The sequence below is a fragment of the Caloenas nicobarica genome, chromosome 13, assembly GCF_036013445.1.
Source record: "Caloenas nicobarica isolate bCalNic1 chromosome 13, bCalNic1.hap1, whole genome shotgun sequence".
Lineage (NCBI taxonomy): Eukaryota > Metazoa > Chordata > Aves > Columbiformes > Columbidae > Caloenas > Caloenas nicobarica.
The window spans coordinates 5,992,364-6,013,732 of record NC_088257.1 but is presented as its reverse complement, the minus strand read 5'-3'; the positions used below and the strand labels follow the sequence as shown (position 1 = coordinate 6,013,732).

The following is a 21,369-nucleotide window of genomic DNA, read 5'->3' as shown; positions in this document are numbered from 1 at the left end:
TCGGTCACTCCTGCCCAGGCTGTGCTTGCTCTTTCTCGCCTGTTGACCTTGAAGAAGCATCACCAGAGCAGGTGTACTGTCATATTGGTTGTGAGCCGCAGTCCTCACGTGCACCAGGACTGTCCTGTGGAGAACGGGAAGGAGGGAGCATCATGGGGAGACTCTCGAGTGGTGAAGTGGATCCCGTTGGATCACTGGGCCAGTGGCTGGCTGTCCCCTGCCAGCGCTCCAGGGAAACTGGGGATACCAGCTGGGCTCTTCCAGCCCCAGCAGGACCTGTGGCATGGAGCATGCACCCCTGTCTCAGCCTCTCCAGCTCAAAGTCCAGGCTCTTGGCTTCAAAACCACCTTCATCAGCAGTTTCCCCTGGGTGCCAGGCTGTGGGCTGGAGCAGCTCAGGGGCAGGCCAGCTCCTTTCTGTTGACTTGGCTGCTGGCAGGAAGGAGTGTGCTGTGTCCGGGCTCTGTGTGCTGCAGCTGAGGACTCTACATTCCTGCTGGGAGCCTGGGCTGCCCTCTGAAGCTGTCCCAGCTGGTGCTGGGGAGCTCCGAGCCCTTGTCTACGTTGCACACCAAGAGCAGGCATTACTGCTTTCTTGTGAGAGATGCAGGTGTTTCTGCAGTGTAACACCAGGTCTCTGCCCAGCCCTGCAGATTTATTCCACCTCTTCGTCCACTTTCTCTAAAAATCCATTGCAAGCTGCATTGGGTGTAAGAAAAGGCAGGGAACCAGGCCAGTGGGTGTTGGATTTGATTTTTCCCGGGTAAGGTAGTAAATATATCTCCTAGTCTGAGCACAGTGGTCCTACAGCACGTGTTGCTCTCGGGGGAGCACTTTTAGCTATGGAGCTGCTGTCACCCTGGCTGTCTTGGCCTTGTGCAACAGCTTTTCTCCTTCCAGGTATGAGGCGTTTGCTCAGCTGGGTGCTCCTGTGAGCTCCCCGCCTCGAGGGCTCCTGTGCCACAGCCAGCCGCGGGCTGGAGGGGAGGCACAGGCTGACTGCACAGCCTTGCCCTTCTTGGTGCCTGCCGGGTGTGTCGGGCAGCAAGCATCAAAAGCCAGCGAGCGCTTTGGTTGTGGGAGATGTTTGTAACACTGGCATGGGGGCCTCAGTGCCCCCACCTTCACCTTGTCCCCTTGGTTATTAAGAAATAACCTCCTCCTGGCTGGGCAACTTCAGGCAGCAGATCAAAACTGGAGACCTGCTTGTCTGTTCCTGGCTGTGCCAGCATCTGTTCTGTGGCCGCAGGCAAAGCCGCTCCTTCCTTCCCTGCCCGCTGTCCCCTTGCCAGTCTCGCACCACTAAAGCCTCAGCGGCTGCTGCAGCTGTTCTGTGTGTCCTCTCACGTGGAGAGGCCCTGTTTTTTGGCAAGGGGTGGTCAGGCAGTGGTACTGCAACTGAAAATCGCTTACTGCCACCAAATAAAAGCAAAAGGAGATTTGTGCGATGCCAGGAGGTCTGTGACATCTGTCAGCAGCTTTTAAGGGCTGAGCTATCCAGCCGAATGGTATCAGGTATCCCTTTGTAGTACTGCTTGTCCTGAGCTCCTGTGTAGGGGTGGGCAACACCCACTTGCTCCCCATTTCCCACGTTGATGCAGTGTCGAAGGGCAGCGAGGTTTTCCTGCTGTGGGGTTTGGCAGGGAGTCTTTTCAGCTGCGCACCACAAGATGTGTTGCTGTCCTTGCAGGAAGGTTTTCTTCTGAAGCCTGAGCACCTGGATTACCCTAAATGTGTTTTGGGTGGGTTTGGTTCATTTTTTTTAAACACTTGGGTTTGCTAGAGTCCCTGCAAGGGAACATGGAGAGAGCAGTTTGGGGTTTGATGTCCAGGACTTGACTGCAGAATTGCGGATGGGTTGGAACTGGGGCCCTTGGTTAGGCATGCACAGCTTCTCTTGCGGGGCTCTGGGGTGGCGTGTCTATCTGCCGCCACAGTCACACCCCTTGGTCTCCTGCCTTGGTCTGAGCAGCCTCCACCGTGACTTGCAGATCTCGACTCTATCCATGCTGGCAAGAGCCGCAGCTGCGCTCCCTGGAGCAGCCTCCCTGCCAGGCTGCAGCGCTTTGCTTTGTGTTTTGTCTTCTGCAGCGCTCTGCAAATGCTAATTAGCCTTCTCAGCACCTCAACTAGATAAGGGATCCTTGTTCTTATCTTGCAGATAGGGAAAGCAGCAGAACTTGTTTCAACCAACCTCCTCCCTCCCCCGCAAAGAGGAGTTTGTGGCACCCACCCCTGCAGCCTGTGCCCCTGTGTCCTCTTTCACTAGAGGTTATGAGGGGGCCTCTCTTTAACTGGTCCCTAAAAAAAGCACAAGGCGGTGGGGGGGAAAGCACTGTGAGGCTCCTGAGCTGAAGCAGCTGGAGGAAAGGGCTGGATGTCTTTGCTGTGAACCCCGGGGCTGCGGTGCAGCCAGAGCGGGCGCCTGGGCGGGATGCTTGCAGTGAGGGAGGGAGCCCTGCTCTCCCCCCGCCAGAGAAGCTGGTGCCTAATCAAGCTGCAGAGCAAGTTCAGTTATTTTTTTTCTGTGGTGCCAGGCATGTCGGTGCTGTCGGAACAGGCAGGAGTGCTCCATACCTGTGGAAAACTGGGCTGGCTGCAGGTTTGTGCTGTAGCACTTGGTGCCTTTTGAAGCTATATTTAGTTGGTGACATCTGTGGGCGTTGAGTGGAGGATTTTTAGGGGCTGTTTTGAAAGCGCTTACTCTTCCTATGTTAGCAGGGAAGTTTAAAAGCCTTGTGGCAAGCTTTGTGCTGTAGAACTGGGATTCTCAATGAGGTGCACATGGAATAAATGAGGGACACGTGGGACTGCTGCTGCTCACGGGGAGAGATGGTACAGGTGGGTTGGAGATGTTCTGGGGAGAAAGGGGAGGATTTGGGGATCCAGCTGAGAGCTTGGGCTCTCCCAGGGGTGAAATCCCCATGCAGGAGCTTGGGGAAGGGAGCCGAGGAAGGGGAGCGCACGTGGCTCTGTCGTGCCATGTCTGAGTCTGCCTTACTGACACTTCAAAGCCTCCAGCTCTGAGCAAGGCTGGGCCAGAGGATGAATCACAGGGTTTGAGACTAGGAAGGGGACCAGTTTTGATCAGCTAGGCAAAGCTGTCCTGCCTCACGCTGGAGATCAAAGCCAGCTTGGAGTGAAGCTGGGTAGGTTATTCAGGGTGTTTCCTGGGGCGTCCCCCGATAGCCTTTGTCATTCCTCAGGGCTCTTCACCTCCTTCTCACCCTCGCCTCCCACTCCAGTCTGGGGCACTTTTCTTTTAAACGAAGCGGAGTCAGCAGAAGTGCTCATTCCTGCTGGGCACCTGGCATGGCTGCCTGTCAAGGCAGGGGCTGGTGGGCTCTCCTCTCCCTGCAGAGCACCCCTGTCATGGAAGAGACGCTCACACACGGTCCTCATGGGGCTGGTTTGTGTTAGATAGCGACATGCTGCTTTGTCGGGTGCTGTGCACGCCCTGCATGAGCCTGCTACTCCTCTGGAGGCCTTGCAGCCAAACCTGAGAGGGAGAAAACAAGTCGAATTTCTTTTTCTGCTTGTAAGGAGGTGGTGTGTGAGCAAGAGCCAAGACAGGTCATGGTGGGGCTGACGTCTTGACTTGCTGCAGGTCTTGCGTGAGGTCTGTGGTGATACGAACCCCAGCAGTTACACTCTGATACCCTAAAACACCCCAGAGGCACTGGAGTGCCTAAATGCTTCTGGCTGTCGTGGGATTTAGGCACTTACCAGATCTGGCAGCATCTCTCTGTACGTTCCCTCTCATGAACTGGCTGCCCCGTGCTGGGATGCGTTGGAGATCAAAGCACAAGGCGGCAGTGCCCATGTGCCACAGGCTCGCCAGTCTTTCCGTCAGAGCTGTGCTCCGCTCCCTGGCGAGGGTTGGCCACACCGGCGTGGTGATGGGCCTTGCCTCTCCAAGGGCATGTTTGTTTTGCTGTGCATAACAGCAGATAAAGTTCTGCACGGCGCTTTGCAGAGCGACCTGAACTCCTCACCACCCCTTCTCCCTGGCTGGCAAAGCCATGGGGAGAGCTGAGTTAAGTCAGGGAGGGCCTTCCTGCAGCAGGGTCGAGTTAAAGGTCCATCTCATGGCCACCTGGATTGATCAGGAGCCTCCTGATCTTGATGGGGCCTTTCTGAGACCCAGGTCAGAAGCTGGCTCTGTTTTCTGTTCACCTTTTCCTCTTAGCCCTCCTTTTCTGAAGGGGGAGCTGGCTTGCTTCCCACATGCTTTCCTCCAGAGCTCGCACTTACACAACCCTCGGCTGTGTTTAACAGTTTTGTTCTCCTCCTCTTGCAGAACACACAACTCCTGCAAAAGTGGTGAGGGCTGCCAACCCAAGACAGCGGAAAGGGAGCAAGGTAAGGCCGTGCCTGCCAACCCCCTCGCTGGCCTTCAGCTTCTGGTGCAGCTGTCAGCGCTGCCTGAGCATCTTGAGGGTCTGGTGAGCAGACCACTTCCTTCGCAAGTCTGGGTGTGGAGGGGTTGACCTGCTTTCCTGGCCACTTCTGAGAGTGTGGAGAAGAACATCTTCTCCATTTCATGCGCAGTGGTCTTGCATGCTGCCTGGACTGGTTTTCTGCCTAGTTAGGCTAGGGGAGACCTTCTCACCTTCCCTTCTCTAGCACAGTGCTGGATGTGGAAAGCCTTTCCCCCCACTCCAAGGACACATCTGACACTTGATATGACTTTCCTTATCTGTTCCATCTCAAGGAGAGAAGGACCCTGGGGGTGGAAGGTTGTCCTGTCTGTGAAACAGGCATGGCCCTGCTCTGGAGGCGGTTTTCCCAGGAAACCTGCCTCCCAGGGAGAGGAGCATGGCACCTGAATGTAGAGATATGGTCTTATGGGGGACTTGGTGGCTCCAAGTTGACTTAGAACTAGTAACCCCACAAAGGCACTGATAAGTTTCTGTGCCCACATAATCTTAAACTCATTGCCCAGCCACAATTCAGCATGTACCTGGGCAGCTGTTTGGGTCCTGTTCTCTCTGAAATGTGGAAGAGGGAGAAATGATGGTAATGGTCAGGTTGCTTTTCAGCAGAGAAGTGACTCATGGTCCCCCATCTGTGTCCATAGGGTGGTTGGAACAAGGGAGCTCACATCACCATCAGACACCTTGAATTTTCCCACTGGTTCTGCTACGCGATCCCTTTGCTTTGTTGTTGCCAGCACTTGGTTGCAGTTGGGCACTTAAATGAAACTAAGCCTGGCTGTAACCTGCCACTAGGTGCAGGCAGCTGCTTTAATGGGATGGAGTTGCTTGAGGTGGATTTAGGATGCCAGAAGTTGTGTGTTTCCCCTGTCCAGGAGATGGTGCCCATGATAAATGAGTTACCCTGGCAACTTTGTGCCAAATGCTGCTGCTAGGGTAAAACGTTTGGTGGGAGCTGGGTGGTTGTTGGCAGCTTCATTACCATCCCTGGTAGACATAAACTTGTCTGCAGTTATTTGGGATTAAGTTGGGGACCCTGCTTGGGTTGGAGAGAGGGTGTGGATATGCAGTTTGGGTGTCAGCCTCCAACCTGGGGACAGCCATCTGCAGGACACCCGTGGGTGGTGGCTGTGACAGTGCGACTGGAAGGGCTTCTGGCTGCTGATACAGGGAATGACACCCACATCTTGTGCACTAATGAGACCTTTCTCTTTGGATACAAGGTTGGTGATTTCGGTGATGCCACGAATTGGCCAACACCTGGAGAAATAGCCCACAAGAGTGTCCAGGTGAGAATGCAAAATCACTCTGGTGAGCAGGATAAGGGCCTTGCAGACCTCCCCATCCCTCTGGAAGCACTGGCTGAGCCAGGCCATTTGGGGTGCCGAGTGTCAGTGCAGAGGCAGCCAGGAATAGTGTGCAGGGGATTTCCTTTTAGGGCTGCCCTGTGTGTTGGGCTCCCTCCCTTGGTGCTATTCTGGGAGCCGGGAGCCTGGTCTAAACCCCCGATCTGGGTGAATCAGGTAGGGCAGCTCCCAGACCGGCTCCCCTCAGGGCTGCTCCATGCAGGAAGGGACCTGGGCAAGAGTTGAGATTTCCACAGGAGAATCCGAGAACATGCACGGGAAAGGGCTGACATGCCCGAGCGGCATGGCTTTCCTCTCCTCCTATGGGCGTGCGTGTTGTTGAAAGCTTTCTATGGAGTGTTTCAAAAAGATGGACCCATTTCAAATTTATTTCAACTTGAAATTGGGTCCATCTTTTCGAAACACTCTATTTCTGGATGCTGTTTTGCCAGTTCCCGGCCGTCTCTCATGGCATGAGGGTCACTCACCCTTTGCCATTGGGGCATTCTGGTCCTTGTGGACGTCTCCATCCCGGACTACCAACCAGGCCGGGCAGTCCATCTCAGTAACTTCTCTGCCTGGGGCTTGTGTTTCAGCTTGAGCACTTCCCAGCATCTGTAGCAGCCCTTGCCCTGCTCAGACAGGAGCCCTTCCCTGGGAACAGGGCAGCTCTGGGAGACATGGAGCAGGGATGCTTCCAGCCTAGGACAAGGTCCTCCTGCTCTTGCCAGGACAGCTGAGGTCTGTTACCAGCTTTTCATTTCTCCTGTCTCTCACATTTTTCCTGCACTGATGTGTCTCCAGCAGCCGCACAAAGCACCGTCCCTTCGGAAACTGCCTGTCAAGAAAGACATGAAAGAGCAGGAAAAAGGGGATGGGAGCGATGGCAAAGAGAGCCTGAAAACCAAATCAGATGAGTCTGGGGAGGAGAAGAATGGTGATGATGACAACCAGAAGTCAGCGCAGAAGAAGAAAGGTAAGACAGGAGCTGGCAGGGACAGTACCCCAGGCTCGGCCTGTGTCCCTGTCTGTGACCCACAGCCAGGTGGAAGTGTCCACCTCTTTCCCTGGGGGCCTTGCAGAGGGACATGGTCCCAGTGCAGGGACAGCTGCAGTGAAAAGGTGTTTGCAGGCTTCAGTGGGACAAAGTGGCATTTTGGTGGGAGTGGGTGGAGCAAGGCTAAAGTAGGGACATCTACGTGTCTGTTTAGGGAGCGGGGCAGTTGTCTGTCCTCTCACGAGTGCTCTGTGGTGGCACAGAAAAGTCCCTGACCGTGGGTTATGGCACCTGTGGTTGACACATGGGCTCAGTCTGGCCTGAGCCTTGGCAGGCAGAAAGAGGCAGAGGAAGGACAAGGGCCGTGAAGCAACAGGGGAGTTTTGTGTCATGTCCCTCCATGCCTGAGAGTCCCAGTCAGAGCTTTTCTGCATCCAGCGACACTTGGAGGGATGTTTGAGGACAGGGTTGGTCCAGAAGCCCCCCTTGCTTTCTCTCCTCCATGTGTGGGGGCTGTGTGGCAAGAAGGGGCTGCAGTGGAAGAAGCAGATGCTCTCTGAACCTGTGTCACACCCAAACCCTGTCCTTTTACAGGCAACAAACACAAGTGGGTCCCTTTGCAGATAGACATGAAGTCAGAGGTGCCTAGGGACAAAACGGCCTCTCGGAACAACCGGCAAAATGAGCAGCACAGGCACCCCTCCAACAACCGCGGCGAGCTGAAAGGTGGGGACTCAGGCCGGGGACCCCTCTCCCAGCCCTGGCTGTGGAGCAGAGCAAGCCCTGGTGCCCCGGCAAGGCGTGGGGTGCTGGGCATGCTTCCTGCATTCAAAGGGCTGCGGGTGCAGCGGGCTTGCTCCAGGGAGGTGCTTTCATCCTATAACACTCCTCTTGCCTCTTTTTTTTTTTTTTTTCCTTCTTCTTCCCCATCTGCTGCAGGCTGGCACCCGGACAACAAACATGAGCGCAGCTGGCAGGACCACGATGAAACCTCCAGCGTGAAAAGCGAGGGGGGAGCTGTGCGTGGGGCTTTCCGGGGCCGAGGTCGGGGCCGTGGCAGGGGCCGGGGCCGTGGCAGAGGAGGTGATGGCAGTGTGTGTGGTCTTGCGTGAGCAGGGAGAGAACAGGGCACGTGCCCAAGTGTGCGGGGCTCTGTGTGTGCGTGAGACCTGGGGCTCCAAAGGGGGCTGGGGAGGGCAGAGTGCTGTAGGGATACAGGGAAATATTGTGGCAGGTCATCCCAACTGAGAAGCTGGGCTGCTTTTAATAAAAGCAAATTATTAGTATTTTAATAAAGGCAAATGTCTTTCTGCTACTCAGGCCAGTGTCTTCCACCTGTTTTCTGCCACTTGCAGTGCCCCTGCATGCAGAAGTTGAAGCATGCTGATCTGCGTAGGCTTTATGTCATGTTGAGAGCCAAGCAGAAGTCTTGGCCTGGGTGGGGAAGAGCATCTGCACTGGCATTTGGCAGGGCAGTGTCTGTGCTGACCCTGACCAGCTTCAGGGTGGGGCCTTCATGTGTCACCTGGGCTGCTCAGTTGCTCCTGGGTTAAGAGGGCTCCTGGCCCCTCTTTGGCTTGGTGTGTTGAGGCTTCACTGGTATCCTTTCTGTGGCAAAGGCTGAGGGCAGGAGGGCGAGGGATGTGCGTCAGTGTTGCCCCTTTATAACCTGCCATGGGTGCCCCAGGAACAGTGCAGAGGGAACTGTTTGTGCAGGAGTTTGTCCCCATCAGGCAGTGCAGCCTGGGTAGCAGATCACAGAGGCTGTGCTGACCCTTCCTGATGTCCCACAGGCCACTTCGACTACCAGTATGGGTACCGGAAATTCGAGGGCTCAGATGGCTCCCGTACCCAGAAGTACGCTAGCAACATCACTTACTACTTCGACAACATCAGCAGCGCCGAGCTCTACAGCGTGGACCAGGAGCTGCTCAAAGACTACATCAAGCGGCAGATGTAAGCACCACCTCGTCTCTTTCTCTGGGCGTTGGTTGTTGGTGGGATGTTCGCGGATGCCCTCCCTGGACACTGCATGGCTCATCTTGTGGTAGGGTTAGAGCCAAGTTGTGTTGACTCCATGCCACACAGCTTACAGCACCAGCTTGCCCAAAGTCTGGGCTCCTCAGGCTGTCTCTCTCCAGCCTCCCTGTAGCAGAAGTCTGTGTGTGGGATTATTTCCTCAGGGGTGCCCAGAAGAGGGTGGCTTGGAGCTGCCTCTCACTGACATGTTGTCCATACAGAGAATATTACTTCAGCGTGGACAACCTGGAGCGAGACTTCTTCCTCCGTCGCAAGATGGACTCAGACGGCTTCCTTCCCATCACCCTGATTGCCAGCTTCCACCGGGTGCAGGCCCTGACCACTGACATCAGCCTCATCATCAAGGTGAGGGCAAGGAAGGATGAACTTGGCTTGTTCTGCTTCTCACCACCCCTGTCTGAGGCCTGTTTTCTTGATGACCTATAGGCGAGATGCAAGTGGAACCTTCCCTTGTCCTTGATGTGCTCCCTCCTCCTCTTGGTCCCTCCTAGGGAGGAAGGGCTGGGGCTGAGCCGCTCAGCATGCCAAGGCAGGGCCCTAGGTTAACCGGGTATCGCTTGGTTCCAGGCCCTGAAGGACAGCAAGGTAGTGGAAATCGTGGACGAGAAGATCAGGAGAAAAGAGCAGCCAGAAAAATGGGCTCTGCCTGGCCCTCCTATGGCAGACTACACACAGACAGACTTCTCGCAGTTCATCAACTGCCCTGAGTTTGTGCCCCGGCAAAGCTTCCAGAAAGAGACAGGTGAGCACTGGGGAATGTGGAGGGAGGTGCAGGATGCAGTGTTGGTGCTGCACCAGGACTGATGCCCTGAGAGTCAGGAGTGTTCCCCAGGACAGGTTCTTGTCACCTCTTCCCATGGGAGCTGGCACGAGCCCAGGGTTGAGTCTGAGAGGCTGAGTGGAGGATCTTGCTGCTGTCCTAAGAGTTTTGGCGGGAGGATATCTGTTCCTGCTGGCTTCAGGCTGTCTTGGGAAGGTTTCCCTGAGAGCAACAGTCACCACCTGCTTTAGGCCTCTATGTGTCTGGGAAACTGTCACCTGCAGAGCTCTGTGGCCACCACTGGCATCACAACCTTAACCAGAGAATGCTTTTATTTTTTTTCTCCTCCCCATCACTTATGGACAATGTGCCAGTAAGCCTTGGCCACTAGATGCTGTCTAGTCGCACAAGCTGTGCCATGCTGCCAAAATAACTCCCTCTTTGGTCAGGTGCATTAAGTACACACCTCCTCCAGGCTCCCTCCCTCCCTCTAAAGCACCTCTTGGCTCTTGTTGGCTCCAGAGTCTGCTCCTGGCTCGCCACGTCCCGCCAGCCCGGTCCCCACCAAAACAGAGGAGGTCAGTAACCTGAAGACAATGCCCAAGGGCCTGTCTGCAAGTCTGCCAGACCTGGATTCAGAGACATGGATCGAAGTGAAGAAGAGACCTCGGCCCTCCCCAGCCAGGCCCAAGGTGAGTGGTGATGCAGGAGCTGTTGGGGCTGACGTCTGGGTGACTTGAATCATGAGTAGGTGGGTTTCAGATCAAATAGGGTCTCTTGGTTATGAGAGTGATGTCGTACTCTCTTGGCCACATCTGCCCCCTTTTGGAGCTGCTCCGCAGGGATGTAAATAAGGTATCTCCCCAGATGGGCAGCTTTTGGCTGTGGTAAGGAAACACAGGGCAGTAGCTGGGTCTCCAAGCAGTGAGTTTGTGCCACTGTGTGGTCTTTATCCTGTGTCACCCTTGCTCCCCTACCTGTAGAAACCAGAGGAGTCAAAGACACCGCAGCAGCAGAAGCAAAAGGACCAAGATGAACCCGAGGAACTAGACTTCCTCTTCGATGAGGAGATGGAGCAAATGGATGGCCGCAAGAACACCTTCACCGACTGGTCAGATGAAGATTCGGATTATGAGATTGACGATAGGGACGTGAACAAGATTCTCATCGTGACACAGACGCCTCCTTACCTGCGCCGGCATCCTGGCGGGGACCGGACTGGCAACCACACATCCAGGGCTAAAATGAGCTCAGAGCTGGCCAAGGTGATCAACGATGGGCTGTACTACTACGAGCAGGACCTGTGGACAGAGCAGTTTGAGCCAGAGTATTCACAGATCAAGGTGAGAGCAGGTGATCCAAGGAAGGGGGAGTACGTGTGAGCGCAGGGCTCCTCATGGGGAGCTTTGTGTGCAGTGGACTGGCTGCCTTGATGTGGGGTGGAAAGGGCAGTACAGTGGCTTACAGCCTGCTCATGGGGTAGAGCTAAGCCAGGATTAGTTCTCTTGTAGAGCTCAGGATTCCTGTCTCCCGGCATCATGCTCTGCTGCGTCAGGGACAAACGCAGCTCTGTAACGTGGTGTAAGGCTGCAGTCAGGTAAACAAAGTGCTGGTAACGAGATGACCTGGAACGTAGGGTTCATTGCTCCGCTGTCTGCCAGGGTCTTGGCAGGCAGTGCCAGATCTTTGGAGGGAACTGGGTGTCCGTAGTGCCCAGCGCTCTGTAGCACAGTCCCTTGGAGACTGCACTTAATCGGGACAGGTTCATTGATGGCTGAGCTGCACTTGGCCTGTGCTCTTCTTTACTTTGCTGCTACTTTGTGTAGACCTGGGTTTTTTATAGAAAGCCCATCTGCTGCTTTGAAACGTTTGAATCCCAACTTAGTGACTCTCGCAGTTGAAGACTTGCCTAGGCTTGCTAAGCAACTGAAGTTATTTTGGCTGCAAGGTGGGGTGTCCCACTGGAGCCACCAGCCCAGCTCAGTGTTCCTAGGTCTGGTACCTGGCACGTTGCTGAAGCAGCGCCGCTTTTGAGGTGGCTGAAGCTGAGGATGTGGGGAGAGCAGGTGACAGAGGGACAGCACGTGCCGGGGGTTTCAGCCCCTCAAATACACAGGAGTGTTGTGCCCTGCTGCTGGTGTGGCAGTGAGGAGGCTCCAGGGACACAAGAAGGTGGTGGGGCCGGGGGATCCTGGCCAAGCTTGCCTTGAACCTTGCTGCACTGGCACTGACACAGGCGAGGAAAAGGTTGAAAGCAAGCAATGGTTAGTGGAGCTGCCTTGTCAGATCCCTCAAAGCTTGAGAGCAGTAAGTGGCTCAGATCTGGCCCATGCAGGGCCCTGTTTTCTGTCTGCTGTGTCTCCCTTTCCTACCTCCACACAGCACGTTCCCCTTCTGGGTACTGAAGCCTCATGGCTGCAGTTGGTGGCCAGCACTGTGGTGGTTGCACAAGCAGGGCGGTGGTCACGATGAGCTGATGGGATGAGGGCAGAAGAGGGCAATTGGTTGCTTCATTGTCATCTTCTTCCAATGCAGCAAGAAGTAGAGAACTTCAAGAAAGTGAATATGATCAGCAGGGAGCAGTTTGACACCCTGACCCCAGAGCCCCCTGTGGATCCAAACCAGGAAGTCCCTCCTGGTCCCCCCAGGTTCCAGCAAGGTAAGAGACAAGGGACACAGGTGGGTGGGACTGAACTTGTCCCTATTCCTTCTGGTGAGAGAGGCTGGGTGGCAGCTGGGGAGAAGGAATTTGGACTACTGGTATATGGTGGGAGCAATGCTCTTCTCCCAACTGAACATTTTGAAGCTCCAGAAGAGAGGCCCAAGAGCTGAGGTGTCCCAGCAGAGTGAGGAAACTTTGGCAGACTTTGATGTAGCTCCCTGGATGTGACTTGTCTTTTGGACTCCATTGGAGTATCTGGAAGGCAGATCCCCACTGGGCCTCACTGGCCTGTGTGTGGGGCCTGGTGCTCTGTCTTTCTCCTGGGGATGGGGGATTTGTCACTGTTGTTAGACGCTGGGAAGCAGATACCTTGTGGAATCCCTAGAAGTTCAGTCCTTAGATCTGCCACTAGGCTTTAGGCTGTCTGGCCAGGCTGGATTTGAAGCTGCTTGTCTCAGAGAGTGGGATGTGTCTCTGTGTTCCTGCTTCTGCTGCTCCCCATCTGGCAGATGCTGTCTCTTGGCTGTAGTGATGCTCTTGTGCTCAGAGCTCAGCTTGACCCTGGCTGGGGGGTTTCTATCTGTAGTACCTACAGATGCTTTGGCTAACAAGTTGTTTGGAGTCCCTGAGCCTTCAACCATCGCCCGGTCTCTGCCTACAACTGTACCAGAATCACCCAACTACCGCAACGCCAGGACCCCCCGGACCCCTCGCACGCCTCAGCTGAAGGACCCAACGCAGACGCCCCGTTTCTACCCGGTGGTGAAAGAGGGCAGGACGATAGATGCCAAGGTGAGGCCTGGGCTGGGGTTTCCCCCTGGGGCCTGGGCAGGAAGGGGATGTGTCCCTAATGCGCCGTGTTTTGCAGACTCCGCGGAAGAGGAAGACACGGCACAGTTCAAACCCCCCGATGGAATGCCACGTGGGCTGGGTGATGGACTCTCGGGAGCACAGGCCCCGAACTGCCTCCATCAGGTACTGGAAGTGGGTGTGCGGGGTCACGGAGGAGCCAGAAATGGGAAATTGAGCAAGTGCGGGAAGGAAGGGGAAAGGCAGCATCTGGTCTTGCAGGGGAGGTCTCCTGTTAGGTGGCTGCAGAAAAGACTGGGAACCAACTTGTTCCTCCTGGAAGGAGCTGAGGAAAGTCTGAAGCCTTGGAGTTACAAGACTTAATTGGAAACTTTGGTTCCCTTTGTAGTAGGAAGGCTCAGGTCCCAAACCCAGAGCAGACAGTCACAAGGAGTTAGTGGGACAAACAGACAAGTGCCATGGGGTGGAGTGTGACCCCCCTTCACTGTCAGCTGGGTGATGCTAAGGAAGGGGAGTTTGACGGGAGTCTCTCGTGCTCAGCTCCAGCCCCTCGGAGGGAACCCCGGCCGTCGGAAGCTACGGCTGCACCCCGCAGTCCCTGCCCAAATTCCAGCATCCTTCGCACGAGCTGCTCAAGGAGAACGGCTTCACGCAACACGTCTACCACAAGTACCGTCGGCGCTGCCTTAACGGTAGGGATTGCTGCACCACGGGGCGTGGGGCAGGGTGTCTGCGCTCTGCTGTGTCAGGGGCAGGGAACGGCCACCAAGCACACACGCGGTGATAAGCACGGTCCTACAAGACAACCTTGCTGGTAGCTGATGTTTCCCCACAGTGTGTGGCGAGCATGAGCTCTGGCTCATGTTGTCCAGCACTGGGGGTGCGTTTAGCCACAGGGCCCTCCTGTACATGAGTCCCTGTGCAGAGCTGGCTCCCTGGGAGAGGATCTGCCTTGTAATCGTCCCCTCTCCCAAAACAGAGAGGAAACGACTGGGCATCGGTCAGTCCCAGGAGATGAACACGCTTTTCCGGTTCTGGTCCTTCTTCCTCCGAGATCACTTCAACAAGAAAATGTATGAGGAGTTCAAGCAACTGGCTGTGGAGGACGGGAAGGAGGGATACAGGTAGGAGAGGCCTTTCCTGGGAGGGGAGTGAGGGAAGAAGGGTTTAGCAGCATTTCTGGCAAAACAAAGGCAGCATCTCTGCCTTGCTCAGAGGTAGGATGGGGGCTTCCCTTAATCACCTGCTGCTGGTACGCAGCAGGGCTCTTGTCTCGAGAGCCTCTCTGCCTGGTGTCTGAGCACCATGTGCTGCTCCGTTCCCAGGTACGGTCTGGAGTGCCTTTTCAGATACTACAGCTACGGGCTGGAGAAGAAATTCCGGCCAGACATCTTTAAGGACTTTCAAGAAGAGACCATCAAGGATTACGAAGCTGGTAGGTACCTCCTTTCAGCCCCCCTGGGCTTGGTAATGATGTAGTCCAGCTGCATGGCCATCCATCCCTGGGCTTCTTCTCATGTCTTTAGGGAAGTCATGTAATGCTGTATGTTAATGTGTGTGATGAGGACTGACTCAGTGTCCTGTTGCTTGCTTCACAGGAGTGGGTTGAATGGATGCTCACTGGCCTGGAGAGTGCTGGGGAGGTGGAGGGGGGCAATAGGAGGTTGTAGCTCTCACGAAACATTTCTCTAGAGGCATTGATTCCTCTCAGATTTTTTAAGGCTCTACAGTGGCTGAGCCTTTTCACCTCCAAGTCAGCTGGGCCTGGAGACATCCTCTAGCAAGAGGGCTGCCCAGTACTGATGTAGGCTGCTTCTCTCCAGGTTCTCCATCTTGCCTTGGTTGCCCACCAGTGAGACAGGAGGGTCTGCGGGGCAAGCGGTGGGGAAGCCTGGAGGAAAAAGTTCTGACATCCAGTTTGATTTTTGTCCTGCTGACATCTGATTTGGTTTTCTCCCACTCCAGGACAGCTGTATGGGCTGGAAAAGTTCTGGGCCTTCTTAAAATATTCCAAAGCCAAAAATCTGGACATCAACAGCAAACTGCAAGAATACCTCAGCAAGTTCAAGCGCCTTGAGGACTTCCGAGTGGATGTGAGTACACACCATGCCTGCACCATGCTAATAGTTGCTGCAAACACTCTCTGGCCCCCTCCAGAGAGGATTTTGGGGGCTAGTCCCCAAGCAGTGCCAGGCAGGGGAAGTCAGTGACACCTAGTGTCACACCCTGTCATTGCAGCCAGGCCAGGAACAAGCTGCAGGGTTTCAATATTGCAAATCCACTTCAGAGCAGCTCTCTGGGGAATTGGATGAGCCCATCTTCCCTGACGAGCTGAGGAGGGAGGAGGAAAGTGAGGCTTGATGGCTTGAGTGGAGCCAGCATTGTGTGGAGCTTCAGCTGCCGCAGTGTGCCCCTGTTTGGGAAGGAGATGCCTAAGAACAAGCTTTCACCCTTGTGCTTGATTGGAAGTCAGTCTGTCCTTCTGTCAGCAAATCTGGCAGCGGTAGGTTTGGAGAGGAGGGCAGCTGTGTGCTTGGGATGGGTGTGTGTGTTCCTTGTGGGTCAGGGAGAGAGGCTGCACCTGGAGATTTGCAGGAAGGCTGTCCTCTGATCCAGGGGGAGGGCATCTGCATTGGGAAGTGGCTGCGCTGATACTGGGCTGCTTTGTCTTCCAGCCACCCATGGGGGAGGAAGGTGGACACAAGAGATACCCTACAACGTCAGGAGGAGATGGCAGGAAGCGCTACCCATCCCAGTCTTCCAGCAAAACGGTCAGCCAGTGCCCATCCAGCCAAGCCCACACCTCACCCAGCCAGCCTGCACAAGAGGATGCCAAAAATCTGAGCCAGCAATCCCCTGCCCCCTTGGCTGCAGAACCGCAGACAGTGGGGAAGTAGAGAGGCTGCAGCGTCTGCCTCCTGCGGGGGACAGGGTGGGTTGGTGGGGGACTGGTTCAGAGAAGGGGAGACATGAGGGGGTGGGACAGGAAGGGAGCTGAAAGGTGGGTGCCCAGGAATAGGCTGCTCGGGAGAAACTTCAACGCACACGATTTTTTCTCTTGTGGCTGGAAAGCAAAGACGATCTGCAACTGAAACACCATTTTGCTATTACAACCGTGACCAGAGCCAGACCCACCCTTTGCTTTCCTTTCCCTGTCCTCCTGTGCATATGCTCATGTCTTAGAGTCTCTTCAAAACAAAAAAGTTCTGGCTGGGTTGGAAAGGGGAGATTTTTTTTTATTATTATATATATATATCAAGTTTTAAATTATTGCTAGAAGTTCGTCTGGATTTACCAAAACAAGTCTGCTCTGTGCGGCCCCAGCGACCCCCCTCTGTGTCCCCCTTGGATCACGGGGCAGCCTGCTCAGGAAGCTCGGAGGAGCGAGGTTCCCCGGCAGGGGACCGAAGCCGCAGTGTGTCACGATGCTGCGGAGCCTCTGATCTCCGTGACCTTGGCTGACATCTCCCATTCCACATGTGGCAGTGCCTCCTCGGCACTGACTGCTGCAACAGGAGCATCGTCCTGTTCGTCCTTCTGGTCCCTCCTCCCCAGCATCTTCACTTCCAACCTTCCCGAGGGTCTGGCTCTCCCTCCACCTGCCTCTCCCATCACGGACAATTTGGAAGTCAACCAAAGGACCTTTGCCAAGGATAGGCTTGTTCTGATTCCTTCCTGCGAGGATGGCTGGTGGGAGGCCAGCAGGCACCTGGACTCAAGCCTGCATGGACAATGCACCTGCTGCCCCAGAACACCCATCGCATGCAAAGACAGGACTTTGCCGAAGAAGGTTTTCTCTTCCTTTTCCCTCGGAAAAACAAAACAAACAAAAAAATTCTAAAACAACAAAAAAAACTCTTTAAAAAGACACTTCTCCCTTTGCTTTCATCCTTGGAAATATTATTGAAGAAAAGAAACAAACAAACATACAAAAAAAAAAAAAAAAAAGAAAAAACACGCAAAAAAAAGTTGCCTTATGGTGGAGCTAGACCGGGGGCGCTCGCTGGCTTCCCGCACCCTGGGGCGCACTGGGCTCTCGCCCTCCCACCCCGGCCCAGAGACTCCTCCCGGCGTTGCTGCCGAGCTGATCTTCCCTGCGGCCTTTCTTCTGACCCCGCAGCTCGCTTGGATGCCTCCCCCATCGCAGAGACCCCCCTGCCAGCCCCAGTTCTCCTGGGGGAAGGTGCCGAGGGCAGTCAAATCCAAGACTTGTGCTCACACAGTAGTTGAAGCCGCTACGTTGTGTATATACCATTGTAGCATCTTCTCCCTGACACTGACTGTACGTGCTTGTGGCCTCGCTCGGAGCCCCTGTGCACTCTCGGGGCAGGAGGTGGATCAGCTCTGCTCCTCCGGCGCGGTCATGGACTGAGCAGGGAGATCATCACAGCAGCTGAATGGACTGGTCCTTGCTGCGAGCGCTTGGGAGGGCTGGCATGTTGCCGGTGTCACTTAATGCTGTAGCGTGACAAGGCAGCGATTTGCAGCCCCAGGGAACCCGTCTCTCGCAGCCGTCACTAGCCCAGGACTTGTGCTGGGTGCGAGCGGGAGACCTGCCCAGCAAAGGAGAGCTCTGGTCTGAGTGTCCTTGTGCATTGTCTTGGCAGGTGGCTGTGCAGAGTCTCCTGCTCAGGGCAGTGTCCCTGTGCATCTCCAGGCCTGAGAACACCCTATTGCTCAGTGGGGGCGAGGGGATGGTTGCAGAGCTGCTATGGCGTTTACTTGGTTCCTGTATGCAGCACCGAGTGGGCTTTGGCAGACAAACCCTCCCTGGGCTTGTGAGCTGCATTCCCTCACAAGAACCGTGTGTCTGTTGGAGGGTGAGGTTGTGCTGTAAGTCACGCTCTTGCCATAAGGGTAGAAGCTCCTTTTCAGCCAGAGCCGCTTGCCTTGTTGCTGCTCTGTCCCCTGGGTCGGGGTACCTGCTCGTGGCTCCGGCGCCCCATCCTCGTGAGCTGCAAAGCACTCTGCATGCAGTGCAGAGCGGGCACCACCACGGGCTACTAAAAAAATGCAGCTAAGTGCGTTAACCTCTCTGCAAAATCACAAGCTGGGAGCAAACGGTGTTTTCCTGAAGTCTCCAGCTGGTGCAGTGCTGTGTCCCGTGGCTGGCAGGAGGAGTCGCCTCTCCAGGGCTGTCCCTGTTGGGCTGCGGGGCTGGTGGATCAGAGCAGCTGTGAGCGGAGATCGAGAGGGCGAGCTTGGGCAAGCTGCTGATCAGCAGCGGCTGTGGATGCTCGTGCGGCCCTGCCTGCAGTTACCACCTTCCTGAACTGACACCGTGTCCAAGGTGCTGCTTGAGCAGGCGTGGGGGGAAGGTCTGTGTGGAGGGAGCTGTGTGACCTGCTGCTGGAATGGAAAGCACAGCTGGGTTTGGGTAGGGCTTGGTGGCTGCTGCTTTGCTGTTTGCTGGTGGTGTGATCCTGCCATGGCCTGTCCGGCCCTGCCACGTCACCCTGCGGCTTGGTACCACTCGGAGGCCCCGTTTCAGTGTGCCAACCTGTCCGAGTCCACGGCTTGCTCTATTACAGCGGTGATCTGGGGCTGCGGGGTGGTACCTGGGCAAGTAACGCCTGTACGGTGCTCTGGCTGTGACTGTTATCTCTGGATTTCTCCTCTCGAGAGCCGGATCTCTGAGGTTATGGATGCGGTCGGGTTTGCCCCTGATTTGGGAAGGAGGAGCCTTGAGATAGGGGTTGATGAAGGATTTCAGAGATGCGTTGCTGGTCGTTTGCAAGTGGAAGCAGGTCTGGATGTGCCATGGGTGGTCCTTGCTGCCGTGTCCCTGTGCTCCTCTCGTTGGTGCGTGTTCTCTTTTGAAGCCAATTGTCTGCGTTTTAGCAACAAATTAGATAGGAAATGAGGAGGAACAAGCTCCTCTGAGGGACAACTGCTGCTGTGGGGTTGTTGCTTGTGGAGCAGACTGTGGAATTGCTTGGGTGGTAGAAAGAGGTAAGACATTTCCCAGAGAATTTCCCCAAACCAGAATTGATTTTAAGTTATTTTTTAATTTCTAAGGCTGAGGCTCTGGTCTTGGCATGGAAGAGTTTTCCCCCCCACTGCTGAGTCAGTGGTTTTTGTCACATCAGTGTGGCTGAGGGCTTGGCGTGAAACTCCCCCAATTCCCAGTGGCAGGTGGGTCAGAAGAGCAATCCCAGCTATCCCTCCAGGTTTGCAGACCGTGTGCCTTGTTTTGCTCCCTGTTGGGCAGCAGCGTGGCCAGACAGCGAAGGACAGAGGGACATGACACCCGAGGCAGCTGTTGCTTGCTCCTGCCTGTCTTGGAAGGAACGTGGGGCCGTTCGCTGCTGCGGCGCCGGCAAGGGCAGGAGCTCAGTGCTCCGGTTTCGGGGCAGCACCCAGCACCCCAGGCAGCGGTGGGGGCCACAGCGGGGCCGGGGCTGTGGTACGTGTGGTCCCTGCAGGCTGAGGAGGGGATGGGTGTGATGAGGCTTTCCCCGTCTTGCTGCGTACACAAGGCATCGCACGGAGCTTGCTCCACCACCGAGCAGAGATGCCTGTCCAGAGAGGGGCTTTGTTTTTGAGGAAGCTCTTGTCCTCCTGCCGAGGAGGGAGTTTGGCGTTGCTTTTAGCTTGGATGCTTCACCACGATCATGTTTTGTGTATTTTTTTATTTTTTTAATTTTATTGTAGTGGTCTGAATGGTCAGGCACATGTACTCCTGTGAACACTGATCCATCCCAGCGCTGGCACCGGCACGGCCAGAGGGGCCCCGGCTGCTTTTGGCAAGGCTGGGGGGCCCTCCCCATCTCACCCCTGTTCTCGGGACATCCCAGGCTGCTGCAGCTGGGATACCTTGCCAAGGTCCTGTGTGTCAGCCCATCTTTGGGATGCAGGTGGTTGCAGTGGGTATAGAGCTGTGGCATGGGATCAGGAGTAGAGGTGGAAAATGTGTTTCAGAGGAGGCTTTGCTGCTTTGCCATGCTCATTTGGGGGAAAAAAATAATTAAAGTAATAATCCTGCTGCTCTGTTTGCCTGTCTGTCCCTCTTCCTGCTGCCCCCCTTGCACCCCTGTTGGTGGCTCGTTGCTGTAGCCCTGGGGGTCCCTCGAGTTTTGGCAACTACTCGTCTTGTGTGGGACTGGCCGACTGTACTGTAACAAAATGATGCGTTAACCTCAGAATCCTGCCACGTGTCCCTACATGTTCCACGTGGCAGTGCAGAGGGGGCCTTCTAGCTGTTAATGCCTTTCCAGTTATTTTATCAAAAGAAAAAAAAAAAAAAAGGAAACCTGTAAATGTAGCAAGCTGTGTTTGCAATGCTTATTTTCTCCTGTCTCCTCTGAGACTGGTTATGTCACTTTGTCACTGTTTTGAAATGGATGCTAGGCTCTTTTAAGAGAGGGTTGCTACACTTGATGTTAAATGTCTCACTGACTCTTTTTTTTTTTCTTTTAAAAGTTTCCAATACAGATAATAGATGAATGACCTTTTTTCTTTTTTTTTTTTTTTTTTTTAAAGAAAATGTTCATCTCTGTGGCGTGGAGCGGGTGGCTGGAGGGCAGCATTTCAATGAGTAGTTTACAGTTTCACTTTCTGCAGACACTTGAACATAGGACCGATGTATCTGTGACAAGCACATCCCCTCAGTGGGATGCTCCGGAGGAGCGGAGAGTGCCCTGGGCACCAACACCACCCCCTGCGGGGACATACTGGGGTCAGCCCCATGTCCCCACGCTGTCCCCTGGGCTTGCTGTCCCAGTGCCAGCGCTGTGTTGGGGCTGCTTGGCACCACGGGGACCCTCCAGCCTCCCCGGGGCAGCCCCCTCGTCCTCTCCCAGCCCGTCCCCATCCCATTGGGCTCGGAAACTTTTGGATCTGTGGCTTGGAGCCCCCCGCTGAGCTGTGTCCTGGCGAGGGTGGCCCTCTGGAGCAAAAGGGGTGATGGTTCGATGTGCTGGCCCTTCTCAAACCCTGTGTGTCCCAACCTCAACCTTCTTGTTTCCCAAAACTAGAAAGTGTGTGCAACCTTCTTCAGCTGCATTTATCGTAGAGACAAACTTAAAATGACTCATCACAAGACCATGTATCACTTGGGAGGAAAATCTTGTTAATATGGCCCGCTGTACATGATCCATCTTCTGTCGATAGTACATAATCTTTGACCCATGTGCTAGGATCATCATCACATATAAGAGGAAAAGAGAAAAATGTAAAATACTTGAATGAGAGCTTGTATTATAACATTAATATTATTCAGAGTATCTGCTTTCTAGGCTGATGTGATTCATTATTCTAGTAATGCTTTAGTCCTTTGTAATTTGTGGTAATTATGCTTTTTCCTTTTTAATACAAAA

The 21,369-nt window shown here is 54.8% G+C and overlaps 1 protein-coding gene across 4 annotated transcripts in view; it reads left to right on the top strand.

Moving 5' to 3' along the window:
• The window catches only part of LARP1 (La ribonucleoprotein 1, translational regulator), a 46,855-nt gene extending 25,488 nt beyond the window's left edge, over positions 1–21,367 (top strand). For 3 of the 4 annotated variants that reach the window (XM_065644379.1, XM_065644381.1, XM_065644382.1), the window contains 18 exons: positions 4,301–4,362; positions 5,660–5,725; positions 6,587–6,758; positions 7,374–7,505; positions 7,719–7,862; positions 8,573–8,735; positions 9,020–9,164; positions 9,387–9,561; positions 10,102–10,271; positions 10,563–10,922; positions 12,115–12,238; positions 12,828–13,033; positions 13,110–13,216; positions 13,592–13,743; positions 14,031–14,175; positions 14,377–14,486; positions 15,017–15,144; positions 15,727–21,367. In XM_065644379.1, coding sequence (XP_065500451.1) covers positions 4,301–4,362; positions 5,660–5,725; positions 6,587–6,758; positions 7,374–7,505; positions 7,719–7,862; positions 8,573–8,735; positions 9,020–9,164; positions 9,387–9,561; positions 10,102–10,271; positions 10,563–10,922; positions 12,115–12,238; positions 12,828–13,033; positions 13,110–13,216; positions 13,592–13,743; positions 14,031–14,175; positions 14,377–14,486; positions 15,017–15,144; positions 15,727–15,948 — 2,783 coding nt within the window. In that variant the 3' untranslated portion in view covers positions 15,949–21,367. The remainder of the gene's footprint in view (positions 1–4,300; positions 4,363–5,659; positions 5,726–6,586; positions 6,759–7,373; positions 7,506–7,718; positions 7,863–8,572; positions 8,736–9,019; positions 9,165–9,386; positions 9,562–10,101; positions 10,272–10,562; positions 10,923–12,114; positions 12,239–12,827; positions 13,034–13,109; positions 13,217–13,591; positions 13,744–14,030; positions 14,176–14,376; positions 14,487–15,016; positions 15,145–15,726) is intronic. The other variant, XM_065644380.1, reaches the window with a different exon arrangement.
• The last annotated feature ends 2 nt before the right edge of the window (positions 21,368–21,369 follow it).